Source organism: Tiliqua scincoides, chromosome 6, assembly GCF_035046505.1.
Source record: "Tiliqua scincoides isolate rTilSci1 chromosome 6, rTilSci1.hap2, whole genome shotgun sequence".
Classification (NCBI taxonomy): Eukaryota; Metazoa; Chordata; class Lepidosauria; order Squamata; family Scincidae; genus Tiliqua; species Tiliqua scincoides.
The window spans coordinates 67,126,135-67,140,353 of NC_089826.1; the positions used below are offsets into that span (position 1 = coordinate 67,126,135).

Sequence of the window (14,219 nt, forward strand, 5' to 3'; positions counted from 1 at the left end):
CCATAATGTCCCTCTTGAGTATTTTGCATGGCAAAAGTGACTTCACAGGGACACTATTATGGGTTTCTCTTTGTGTACCTCTTGACTTTTAAATCTAATTATGATAGTAAGATCTGAATCCCTAATTTTTCTGAAGGAAGCCATTTTCAAAGAGTATATAGCCCTAGCAAAAAATCTGTTAAGTTCTAAGTAATTCCTTATATGAAGAACTTAACAGTCTGAATGTACTGCACAAGTGACACACTGTTACCTAGAAAAAATTGTATAAGAAAGAAAGGAAGGGAGGATCTAATCTCCTTGGCACTTATTTTGATGATGAGCTGAAAACCAGCTTGGGACTCCTGCACACCCCTTCAGTTTACAAGCTGCATTAGTTCCTTAAAAGGCATCAAGAAGGCAAAGTCTCCCAAGCCTCTTTAATGCAGCACATTGTTCCTAGTTCTAGACAAGGCCTGAAGAACAAGTGCTACATTTCATTCTTTAGTCTTTCATTAAATACTGTTAATAATAAATTCATTAAATACTGTTAATAATAATAATAAATAATAATAAGCCTCGGGTTCAAAAATTTTGAGCCTCATTACAGACCAAAGGAGAGGAGGAAACACAATCTTGATACACCATTGGGATGGTACCCACTAATATACATAAAGAGGCCTACCTGTAAAGTGGTTTTAAAAAAAAATTCCTGTAGTGAACAGTTTCATAAGCCACTAGTCAATTGTTAGAAATAAAACAGACAGTGATGCAGTATTTGTTCAACAGTGTCGTATCTGAATGATCTGCAGTTCTCAAGCCTCCCACTTTCTCCATCACTCCCCTAATCACGCTTTTTCTAGGCTAAGGGCCTCCTGGTTTCTCACATAGCCATGTGGCAGCAGCTTTACTGCAGATGTTGAATAATTCAGTCACATTAATAAATAAAAAACCCCACTCCTCATCCCCCTCCCTTACTGATAAGTCTGGCAGCAACACAGACTTGTCTAGGCCTGGAAAGCATTAAGGTTCATTTCAAGCACCCTTGAATGACCAGCCTTTTTCAGGCCTTCAATCAAGCTGCCTAAGAAACAGATGTTAAATTGATCTTAACATCTAACACACTGACCCTGTAATTTGTAACACAAAATATGCACAAAATGCAATACATTGCCATCAAAACCCCTGATATGAACAAAAGTAAGAACTTCACCATTTTATACCTCTTACATTCAACTCTTGTATTTCTGTTATGCCTGAGACAATTTTTTAATTTCGCCAACTGTGTTAACCAAGGTCTGTTACATTCTTGCTGAATTACTTGGGAAAATTACAATTCTACATTTTAAACTCAACTGAACAGCTTTTACAGGTAACATCTTGTACCCCAAGACTAGACCAAATGACCAGAAGAAGCATCAAGAGAGTTACAAGTTAGAAAAAATGTGCCATGACCACTGAACAAAGAAAATGAGGTCTTAATTGATGCATATGCAAAACAGGTACCACTGAGCACAGTGAAGTAGCCAAAGGGTACTGCTTAACAGGGCAAAACCAGGAGTATGTAGCTGCTAGTGAACATTTTCCATTTGCAGAGATCTTAGTCCTTGTGTCTGCAAAAGAACAGTAATTACATGTTTGAATGTTCTCAGAAGATTCTGCAGAGATCTGATCTGGTGAAAGACCATAAGTTTATGCAGCAGCAATCATCACTATCTCTATGTGTGTGCACATGCTTCCTAAACTCAGAGCTTCCTATACTACACAGCACACTGCTTTTGAAACTACTGAGTTTTAAAAAGTGGCTCAATAGGCTGTTGCAAATTAGGCAACAACCATTAGAAAATTGTTTTTCATTTTTATACTTGCCCTTCTTTATGCACCAACAGAGAAATGCAACTCTCCAGATCATGCCCAGTAAATCAATCATCAGACGCTCAGTCCAAAAGAGACTTCCTTGCTACAGGGCGATGCATAAGCAACGAAAGCTAAAGCTTTGCTATGTTTTAGTTCTGTTCAAAGGTAAACAATTATGAGAGTGCCTTTGTCAGGCACTTCTAGAAAGCTGTAATTTCTAGAGTCTGAAGGCCCAATACAAAATTATATGAAATCATTATTAATATGAATTCTGGATTTTATTTTTACTTTTATAAAAGGACAGATCTTTATTTCTCCTTAGCTACTCAGCATTCTTCTACAAACAAAATAATGCAAAAGGAACTGCATTTAGCTCCTTAGGAAACATCAGCTAGAAAATGAGGATTAAGGGACTCAAATACATCAAGCACTTCTAGATCTGTTTTGAAAAATAATCAGTTTGAAGAGCAGACTGCCTCCCTTGAACTAACAATGAAAACCATCATCTTAGTACAAATCGCCTGGTTTGCATTTTGTACATACCATTTATTTTTGTACTTCTGGTTCACATTTGAAATAGCTGGCTATGGTTTCCAACAACAAAAAAACAAGAGGCAAAAAGGGAGCCCCACCCCTCATCCCCTAAGAATATACAGCTGCATGCTATGTTTAAGTATGTCTCCAGCACAGACACTGCACTCTCCAAATGCAATGTTAGACTTAACCCTTGAGCTCACCTGTTAAATACACTAGGAGTTGGGCTGTGATCACGCTCTCGCTCTCTGTCTCGGGTACGCTCTCGCTCCCTGTCACGATCGCGATCCCTTTCTCTGTCTCGATCTCTCTCCCGATCTCTCTCTTTTTCTCTTCTTGAATAATATTCCCACTGTTTGCTTGTGTCCATAAGACTAGACCACGATGGAGCAGAACCTGTAAGGTGCGGAAAGGTGACTAAAGAAAAAAATGCCAGGATTAGAAAGAAAAAAAGAAGAAAAAAAAAGGAGAGAGAGAAAAACAAACAAACCTGGAAACATAGGAAATATGTAACATGAATCACTCCTGGAATCTATAACATCCTATTTTACCTTGGCTCAAGCCTAGAATGAAAGTTGTGGCCCTTGGCACTTCATTTGCATGTTATTGTACCATATGTTCAACTGAAACTTGGGTCAGTTTCAAATCAGTCCACTGGTTTAAACAGCATTCCATAAATCACAAACTTGCATATTTTCTCTAAAAGTAAATGCTATCTATAGTAGTGAACACCAAAGCGATATCAAGTTAATAATTATTCCCTTTGGTGATTTTCTAGTATCAGGTTTAAAACATGTATTTTGAATTATTCTGTGACTGTAATCACTCCCTCATCTACTACTTACTACTTGTTACTTTAAACACAGTGGCTCTGAAACTGAAATTCTAATTGGTATAGAAACGGAAAGCCTGGTACTTTTATTTTAAACTGAAATGACATGTGAAACCTGTGAGATGGAGTCTTTTAAACTATTGTGTAATTAATGCAAACACCCACAGAGGTAAACTTCTTAGGTAAAAAGGTAGTTACCTAAACTTAGGTAAACTTCTTAGGTAAAAAGAAGTTACAGGTACATGGACAATATTATGAAAAGAAGCAGCTTGTCTTGTCAGATTAAGACTTTTGATAAGTAGTGTGTTACTTGGATAATTTATCTTAAAAAGGGGCAAAAAAAGAGCCCTTTATCACTTCACCACGTCTTCTTGTAGCAAAACAACTTGCTGGCAATGGTGGGTATCAAAGTGTGGCATAAAGAGGCTTTTCAACTCCCCTGTTTGCTTGTCCGTGGGAGAAGTATAAGGTCTGCTTGTTCCAGAAGCAAAGGTGCTTCCCTCAAGTATGAGGGACTGTTATTGACAGAGAAAAAAAAACACTCTGTGCACACATAGAAACACTTTTTGTGCATGTACACATATAAAGACCTATCAGAATTTTGGCCTTCACTCTGTAGTGCAACACATTACTGGTAAGTTAATAAAAGTTAATAAAAGTAACATGTTGCTCAGAAGTAGCATTACTAGGAACCATTACTAGGAACCATTACTAGGAACCATGATTCTTGACTGGATGTGTTCAAACACACTGTCTTCATGTCTGTTTGAAAACAGATCACTCAAGTCTTACAAGTGAAGCAAGGAACTTATTTTTGAACAACATGAGTCACAGACATCAGGAAATCATGCATAGAACAGGCACTGGGGGTTTGCTTTTAGTTTTGCTTCAGCTACCCCACCTCTATTTAAAAAAAAAAAAAAAGCACTAAGTGGATCAACACATTCCCCATGGCCAATTCCACTTCAGTTCTGGTACAGCCCCGGCAATATTCTCATTAGCCACCTCATCACCAACAGCATGAGGGGTGGGTAGCAGGACAATTATTAAGCAGAGAACACTGTATATGCTTGTCTCTGTTCTTGGGAACAGGAATTCCTAAAACCAAGAATTCATAAACCAGGAATTCATAACAGCTTCTCACACCACTGAGTTGGGAGTGCAGCCTCACTTACTAGTACATTACTAAACATTGCTGTTCTTGAATGGTGGCAGTGATGCTAACGCATAAATCTTTTAAGTGCTGATGATTCTCAGAAACACTGTGGGGGTTAATAGCTGAGAAAAAATGTCAAGAGCTCCATAAAAACAACATTTAAAAGTCAACTTGGGATGATTCTGAAGGGAGTTGTGTTCAAGGGTTTCATTTATAGCACACTTTGACAAATATTTAAGAGCAATTTGCCAGTGGCTTCAGAAAAAAAAGAATAGATAAACCTTTCCTAGTGTTGTTTTCAAAAGGGAGGGTGAGAGAAGAAAGTTGTTACATTACTTTTTCAAATGACTTGTCACAGCAGTATTTAATAGTACCATGAATTGAATTACAAAGTCTTTAAGGTGCCATGAGATTTTGCTGGCACAGAATAATGCAGTTACTTGACTGAAAATGAGCTCAATGTCTGTGTTTGCTTACAGGAAAGCCAGGGAAAACCATTAAGTTAAATTTCTAAATTAGAAGGGTGATGATTATTTTTTACACTGCCAAACTGATTATTATTTTTAATTTTGTGAGGAAAAGAAAGCTGGAAGGGCAAGCTGGACTTTCCTTGACAGAGCCTTTCGTCATAAAAAAATATAATACAAATCTGAGGTGTAAATCATATTAAATTTTACTCCTTATTCCTGTTAATTATGTTGGATTCAGTTCTGTTAGATATATAAACACATATGTAGTCAGGAACCAGAGGAGAGGAAAAAAAAAGTAAAGGCTTTTTGTATCGTTCCAGGAGCTCTGCAGGAAACGTTAGAGAAATACTTGAGACACCAGAGTACATATGCTCTCATGGGACTGGCAACTGTCTGCTTCTATCTTTGATCAGTGACAAGTCAACCTTTTTGATAAGTATGTCACGTCCAATCCTTAGTATGAATCAATGCTGGTCTAATGTATAGTATATCTCTCCCCATCATCACCCATCCCTTGGGGCAATTTTGCCCCGGATAGGAAACTGGCAGCAGTACAGAGGAAGACAGGAGTACAGCCCTGATGTTAAGTCATAGCCATACCAGTGGGTTCTTCTGCCACCAACCCGGGCTGCATGTTGGCCATCCAAGGTTATCTTCTTGTCCTTCTCAGCACTCAGCTTGCCCACTTCTCCTGACCTGCTAGAATGGTTGCCCAACCCAAAGTGACCATGCAAAGTGACCCATTTTGAAAAATTACAGGGAATCCTCTAGCATGCACTACTGGTCTTACTAAGCTTCCCAATCTTGAAGAGTCAGGCTGGTATGAATAAGGACCTTTCCTTTTAAAGAGATCCCAGGATGTCATGCTACACATCTAAGGCCTAAACCCTAACCAACTTTCCAACTCTGACATCGTTATGTCAATGGGACATGTACTGCATCCTGCAGTTGGGGGACAGTCAGAGGCCTCCTCAAGGTAAAAAGAATATTTTTTCCCTTTCCTCAAAGCTGCATTGCCCTTAGGTCAGGACTGGAAAGTTGGTTAGGATTGTGCCCTAAGTTGCACAAGGGTAGATTTGCATTTTGTTTTTTACATACATAAAAAATAAAAAAAGATTGACCATAATACGTATATGTTGTTTAATTATATTAAGCAGAGGTTTCCAAACTGGCTGGTTGTGACCCACTAACCAGGGAAGCCCTATGTCTACCCCCTTAAGGGGTGGGGAGGAGTGAAGGCAGCAATACAATAGCTACGATCCTGCTGCTGGGGGGGACAGACAAAAGTGTTTCGTTTTTTAACTTACCAGGGGCAGTGCTGGCGTCCCAGGAGGGGGTGGTGATTGCTATTTTTAGACGTTCTGAGGCTTCGGGAGCCCTGCGGAGGCATCTGTAGGTTCCCCGCATCCCCAGGAGGCCAGCGCTACCCATGGTAAGTTTTAAAAAACCCTTTGTCCCTGGCAGCGAGGCAATTACATCACTGCCTTTGTCCGTCCATCCGTCCCCCCCCCCCACAAAGATTTACAGAGTTCCCAACTTCCGAGGAGACATTTGGAAACTACTGATAGAGAATAAATATGAGAGACCTCCCAAAATCAGAAGTACAGAAAGACAGTTAAAAGTTTTATACACAAACATTAATCAAGACATCTGTTTCCCATTAATAGTCATTTTGAACATCTGCTTTTTGTTACCTGAAGCAAAGTTCTGGTTAGTTCATTCACAACCACACACTCCTCCCATTTTGTTGCAGCTTCAGTTCTGCTGCTTGGTCATCACACTCCCAGTGTACTTTTTATATTCCCAGGAGATGAGAAAGGGGAAGAGAATGGACACTGCTGTGACTTATGGTACATCAGTCACAAAGCAATGCTGTTAAGAAAACCTAAACTCAAGCCTAAAGCTTCAAATTTAAAAATGGTTATTGGCAGTCAATTTCTGAAGGACAAGTAAAAGGCAAGTTGGAGAATACTTGGTAATATATATGTTTTTATTTACAGTAACTGTACAATGTAATAAATAATGAGAAGACAGGAGAGGGGCAACCAATACAACAAACTGTATTTGTATATATTAATCAGACATTTTTGAACCCACAGATTTGACTCACCACGGGTTCTGAATCCACAGTAGAAGGCCCCACTCAATCTCCAGAACACGACCAGAAGATCTTTTGGTTATATCCAGGAGGCTTTCTGAAGTCTGCGGAAGCTCTGCATGACTTCTCCAGGCTTCAGAACACTTCCAGATGCGACCAGAACATACTTCCGGACATGTCCAGAGGTCAGGTGAGGACCCAGACTCATGGGTTTCAGCATCCATGGGGGTTCTAGGAATAGACCTTCTGTGGATGCCGAGGGCTAACTGTATACTAGATGCCATTTATACTTTACGGATTGTAATTTAAGCACAGCTTTCAAGGAAGAAAGTCAGTTTTGAAGTCAGTTCCCCCCTTCCCTCTATACCCTGCCCCAAACTTTCAAAATCCACTGAGGGTCCCCAATTGAGAAGATTTTCAAAGAAGATTTCCAGAGGTTGCACATGGGACTGGTGAAAACTATCCACTTGTATAAACAGAAAATGTTCTCAAAATGCAATCCTTATAATGCTTACCAGAACACTGGCAAGTCAAAGAATGGCAAATGCTTATTCTGAATACTTTGTTTGTACCAATGTATCCTGTACACATATCAAGGATTACATATTAAAGGTTAGCACAAGCCCTTAGCTTCCATATCCATAACAGCAAACAACAGTTTAGTTTAAAAGTAATACAATTAATACACCATAACACATATTGTCAAGCAGTGCTTTAAAGACACTTACCACCACCATAGGGAAATGCACGAGCTGAGCGACCATCATAACCAGAGGAATGTCCACTGTCAGAAGAGAAATACAGGCAGGTCTCCACGTTAGTTAACTCTGTTCAGAATATTCAATGATTATAAGTCCTACAAGCTTGATACTTGAAGTAGATTAAGTATTTATCATGCAAAGGATAAATCATTCACATGATATATTTAATCGGAGAATAGCATCTTGACTGCCATGGTGATCAAAATAATTATGTTTGCCATAAAAATTTAGAGTGATGGTGGTCATTGGCCCACAAACTAACTGCTGTGCTTTCAGCTCTAATGCAATGAATGAGAACAACTTGGGCACCTACACCCTCCTTGCATGCATTTATACATTCTCAAATAGGGCTTCAAATGAGTGCTTATTTACATGGACTGCATTCAGAGGTTAGGCCCACAGAAGATTGCAATTGCCAGTAAAACCTCTTGCTCTCCCCAGTGCATTAAACAATTCACTTTTTTAAAAGATAGGTGTGAATGCAATTGCTATTAAACCAACTATGTTATTCATTACTAGGAAGAAAAAGTAGTTCAGTCTCATTTGGAACTCTTGGCAAATAAAAGCTCTTGCCCAAATACAAATTGGTAGAGGATATTTTTCTACATTTAGTTGCATATAGTGAAGAAATTGCAAACCATGAACAAGTACATGGCAAGAAAAAATGAGTGAAGGCTTCCTTAGATCCTTTTTATACAGTAATTTTCTTCCATGTATCTGCATATCCAAACAGGTGGACTTCAAATGGGACTGCCCTACAAATGTCCCATTAAATCTTCACATTTTGCAAGGACTTCTTTCTACTAGGTAAAATATTGGTGTTGAAAAGATATATGCATATGGCCTAATTCAATAACTATAACCTTTGATAAGTTTTATCACTTCCCATATACTTTGAATTAATTAACTTTATATTATCTACCATATTGATTTGCGTGTGACTTTTTCTCTTGAAGCTGTATAAAACATTTTTCAATCCGTTAATTTTAGAACTATAATAATGAAAACCTTACGCAGCCCCAAGTCAGGGGGCAAGCAAACCATATTAAACAAAAAAGAGACTCTTAAAGATGTGGTAGCTGGGAGTAGAATCGCAAGAAAGAGAGACTAAACTCTACGGATGACTAGACATCCAGGACAGCAAGAGAAAAGGGTGCTCAAAGCAGTAAGAGAAATGCACAAAGTCCTGGGACCAGAATCTAGAATATCCAATCAAAAAAACCATTGGAAAAGAATACAAATCTACCTATTGAAACCTCCCGGTATTTATCTTTATAAGTAAAATGATTTTTAACAAAATCATCTAACTGAAAATAGATGAAAACTTCCTTTTGAGGTTTTCAAAATACCCTAGGTACAAGATATAAAAAATTTAATGTTCTATATACTCTATATATACTCTTTATACTCTATATTATACTATATATAGATTTAATGTTCTATGTACACCATGCATTCAGCCTACTAGATGAGTTAGATTTTAAAAAGAGCAGTATGACAAAAAAAATAAGCACGGTTCTTGTGACATTAGATCCGTCTACAAAATAACATTTACCTTTCTATCGTTGGTATAAGGGAAGGTGGTGGTCCTCCAGGTGGGGGAGGAAAACCTGAAATATTTAATTGGAAAAGTAAGACACTGGTTTATCATTGCAAATTAAATTCAGAAAACCAACTGCATGGCTGCATCAGACTTATATTTTAATGTAAATCTACACAGAAGTTCCTGTACAAGATCAAAAATTGACAAGATGTTCCAAAACTCCCAAACTGAAAACATTTTTGGTAGCACATCCAAGCAATCTTATACTTAAGGTTTTTATTTATGGCATTCTTGTATAACTTCTAATATGGATTAGAAATTAAGACTATTTCTAAATATTAACGAATTTCTCCAAAGAGAACCAAGTGCATTTTTTCAAAGGCAGAATGATCCCCTGTACCACAAAGGAAATCACATTGCTTCTTATTATTTTAAACACACTTTTAGAACAAATAAATGTACCTGGCGGTGGCACAGTTATTGGTATACCTAAAAACAAAGAAGATGCACCCAGTCATTTCAATATTTATATTGATTGGCTCATTCCACATTACTGAACAGGCATCACAGCACTCACTCCATTAGCCAAAAAAAAAAAGTGGCCACAAACAAATTTCAGCTAGCACTAAACCCTATTTGCACTGATACAGAGATATATGTGTAGAGTGCTGCACAAACAGCAAGGCCTAAGCAAACTCAATGTGTCATTAAAAGCCTTGTGGATGCAATGTGTCATCCACAAAAAATGAGGAAAAGTGCTATTGCATGCACATAAGCCAACATGTATGCCCAGTTCTCTAGTGAGACCACTATTTAAAGTAATAGAGTCAATCTTACTGGGCTTCAATTTGCTGTTACTCTAGATCAGGAGTGCCAAACCCCAGCCTGGGGACCATTTGCGGCCCTTGGGGACCCTCAACCTGGCCCGCAGGGAGCCCTCAATCTCTCTGGCTCTCCAGAGCCTTGCTAGAGGCTGCGCTGGCCCAATGCAACTACTCTCAGTGCGAGCGCCAACTGTGTGACCTCTTGCACAAGCTGTGGGCCAAGGGTTCCCTCCATTGCTTGCTGTTTCACATCTGTGGCAGCAAAGGAAAGGTCAGCCTTGCTTTGCACAAGGTCTTTTAGCTATCGCAAGATCTTCATTCATTCATATACATTCCAACTCTAATATATTCATTTATGTAAATTTATTCAAATATTAAATGCAAATTAATTATTTTTTCCTGGCCCCCAACACAGTGTCAAAGAGATGATGTGGCCCTCCTGCCAAAAAGTTTGGACACCCTTGCTTTAGATTACTGGACAATTCCATGTTGCTTAAATCATGAAGCCATGATCAATTTGGAATGCTCAGAGCACAATATTAACACACTTTTCAGCTGGAAAATAAAGTGATATTTCCACACATAGTATAAAAAAGTAAACCTACAAATTAAATTAAATTACATAAAAAATAACTGTCAGTTTCAAAAACATTTGTAAATAGTTATTCTGCTCTGTTGTCTGCATGCACAATTCAATGTAAAAACAAACCTGTGCCTTTATATCCTCAACATTAACAGAAAAGACAGCAGATCCAAAAAGTAAAATTACAAGTTAATGTTAAGTGGGTTATACTGCATGGATAGAAAAGTACATATTTAACAGTATTAATGGAATAAAAGTCTTTAATATTTGTAACAGAAACATATGGAATATAAATTCAGGTCTTTGTACAACATGAATTTCAGCTATGAGGAACAGTCTGATCCTTAAATCACTTTATTGCCTCTTATTCTAGTTATGAAAATGGAGTGACATCATTAGGTCACATTCGCCTTCAGAACAAAACGTAAGTCAAATTTCACACATGCAGATGTGTATATGGACATATGCATCTTGAAAAGAGGAATAGCGCACTAGTGTGCTTAGCTGGTTTCCTGAGGTCACCTAGGAAAGTCAACAAAATGGGCAACATTTTACTTCATCATTCCTGAGAAGTTTAATCCAGCCATTCTTTTTATAACAGCCAGTTTTAGTAATTTTTCCAGTAGCAGTTATACAGCTTTCTAGGATTTCATGTTCAAACAATAACGGTTCTTTTTGCCTCTAAAGGTATTAGCTTCACAAGTGGATAAGTGAACCCAAAACAAGAAACCAAAACTACAAAGCAGGATCCTTTTTCAAAGCTTCTCCTAAAGGATGTTTTATATTTGAATGCTTAAATTTTCTGGCCAGTAGTGCCAGTTAATATTGGGTAACAAGAAACTTTTTTCCCTCTCTAACCAAGGAGGAATGGATAGATTCTATTTTGGGTAAGAGCTTTGAAGATAGAAAGCTGGCAGCAGCACAATTAAAACAAGCCTGAAGAAGCCAAAACCACTACTCTTAATGGTTATTTTCAAATGCACTAAAACTGCACAATATACTGAAAAATCTTCTTGACAAGCTCATGTCATAAACCTGTACGAATATTACCATCCCTGTTCTACTTTCTTCAGCGTGTGCGCTTGACTGAACTACAACACATGCACTTTGATTTAACTTTGAACTTTAACATATGGAAGTGTCTGTGAAATCTTTATGCATCACTTACTTGCGGGTGGGACTAGAAGACTATTCTAAAGTTTAGGTTAATCATGGATTCTTCCATTCCTAACTATTTTCATGAAGACCATTTGTCTCAGATTTCACTTGGGTGACTATGTACCTAAACATATTGGTACTGAACGACACTGCTTAAGTACCATGATCTGGTCAAAGGTTCCCCGCACAACAAGATGATATAATTGTATTTTTGATCTACAACTTGCTGGACCACACTAAGGCTGCAACCCTAAACATATTACACAGTAAGTCCCCAAGAATTCAGCAAAACATACCTTTGAGTAAGTGTGTTTAGGACTACAGTTATTTATTTATTTGTAAGGTATGGCTGCACCAAAAGGAGTATCACACCGCAACGCACAGAGGAGTACAAGGTTGGTCACGGTGCTGAAAAATGGCACTGGCTTAGATCATAGAGAATAATCTGGATCATAGGGAAAGCAAGCATTGATAATTCCGCTAATCTCTAAATTGTGGAGGCAGGAGGTCTTATTCAAGAATACAAAAGCAAGAGAAGACAGGGCTAAAACTCTGCCTTAACAGCAAATCTAGTACTGAAGACTGTGAAGGTCATCTGCTCTCTGATGACCCCTCCCTGCCATGTGCAGCAGCACCCAAGGCTACTTATGGGGGAAGAAGGGGACAGCAACACGTGTCAGTGTTGGCCTGCCGCCACTGCCTTTAGCTTTTGCATAAAACTTTGCTGGTATGCTCAGGAAAGGCTGAATTGGAACCTGAACTAGAAACACTCACATAGCTTCTACTTAAATATGCAGGCATTGCCTAATTCTTCCTGTTAACCCAGAAGCAAGAACGCTTCTGGATAGTTATCCAGAACATGAATTCCCTTGCTTTCCAATATAATGCTTGCCGATAGGGAGAGAGACTGCCTGAGCTGACATATGCACCTCATCTAAGCTCTAAATAAGCTCTGAGATTAGGAACATTACATCTGCACCAGCTCTTTATAAAGGGCATTAAGAAAATTAAGGGGTTTTTTTGTTTCTGCATACTAATACAGGTGTGACCCTGTATCTGGAATCCGCAGTTGCACTTAACTGCGGATCTCCATGTATCCCCACACCCATAATCTCCGTTTTTCTTTACTAGCAGAGGAAGCATGTATTTTTTTTCTTAACAGTTCTTGCTTAACTGAGGAAAGCGACATGCAGTTCTTGCTTAACTGAGGAAAACTTATCTGCTTCCTCTTTACCTCTGGTTAAGTTTCCTTCCTCTAGAGCGCAGGCTCACTCAAACAGAAGCATATTGCACTTCTCAGGTAAGCAAGAAAAAATGGAGGTAATAGGTGCAAGGGGGGGGTCTTGAAATATATACTGAGTTCTCCGTATTCGTGGTTTCTGTATCTGAGGGGAAAAGGGGAACAGAACCCCTGCAGATATGGGGGGCACCTATATTTAACATTTAAAGGCCAAATAATAACTATATTTACTCATAAAGTTGACGACTCCTACTCTGAACCTTTTTACCCCATTTGCCAGCTAGCAAAAAATCATAATCCACTGCCTTAGTTACGTGCAGAGCAATCCTATCTTGTGTGGAACAGGCAGGCCAGGAGGCCTGCACTGTATCCAATGCAAGACTGGGGCCAGAAGTGGCTCAGCAGAAGGCAAGGAGAAAGCACAGCCCCAATGGGTCTCCTCGAACTTGTACCATCTCAGGAGGTGGCAGAAGTACAAGGAGAACGGACTGACCAGGGCAGTTCGCGCTTTTCGGAGAATGGGGTTGGGAACTGGTATAACAGCCGGGTCCCAGACCCGCCTCCCATTTCTTGCCCGCCCGCCCCCAGGTCCGCCCTCTCCCTGCCCCAGAATGCCACCCTCCCTGCCCTCCCCAGACCCTGTGTCGGCCAAGCTCACCAACACAACCCTCCCTCCCCAAGTTGGCGCAGAGGCTGGATGCAGCCTCCAAGGGCTGACGTGAGTGCCTGCGGCCCAGTCAACCCAGACGACTCCTGAGGAGGCATAAATGTGTTTTGCGGCACATTTACGATTCTCCTGGGTCAGCACAAGGGACTTGCGCTGGCCTAGGACGCAGTTAGGATTGTGCCCTTAGTTACTTTTGTAATTATGATCTGAATTTTAACAAAGCAGAATGCATACTACACTTATAAATCTACTTCTAAAAGTATGTCATTTATGCAAGTATGTCAACTAAACTATACATTATGTATTACATGACCATACTGTTAAACACTTTTAAGTTTGTAAGTTAAACATTGCGCTTAATTTCAATTCTTCCAGGAATTCAAAGCTTGTAAAAATTCTGCATCATACCTACTTAATAGGAGAAAAGCTAGTATAACCACCTCCCTATTCTTGAGCCAGCTGGTCACTTTCCCTGGGCTGATGCTGCTGCAGGCCATCAGCTGCCAACACTTACACTAAA

At 39.2% G+C, this 14,219-nt stretch overlaps 1 protein-coding gene across 10 annotated transcripts in view; it reads right to left on the bottom strand.

Annotated features, from left to right (window-relative positions):
- FIP1L1 (factor interacting with PAPOLA and CPSF1) overlaps positions 1-14,219 on the bottom strand; it is a 45,073-nt gene that overhangs the window by 5,023 nt on the left and 25,831 nt on the right. For 4 of the 10 annotated variants that reach the window (XM_066632772.1, XM_066632767.1, XM_066632774.1 and 1 more), the window contains 5 exons: positions 10,761-10,775; positions 9,690-9,716; positions 9,240-9,294; positions 7,652-7,707; positions 2,571-2,784 (listed from right to left, as the gene is read on the bottom strand). In XM_066632772.1, the coding sequence (XP_066488869.1) occupies positions 2,571-2,784; positions 7,652-7,707; positions 9,240-9,294; positions 9,690-9,716; positions 10,761-10,775 (367 nt within the window). The remainder of the gene's footprint in view (positions 1-2,570; positions 2,785-7,651; positions 7,708-9,239; positions 9,295-9,689; positions 9,717-10,760; positions 10,776-14,219) is intronic. The other 6 variants (XM_066632773.1, XM_066632776.1, XM_066632771.1 and 3 more) reach the window with 3 other exon arrangements.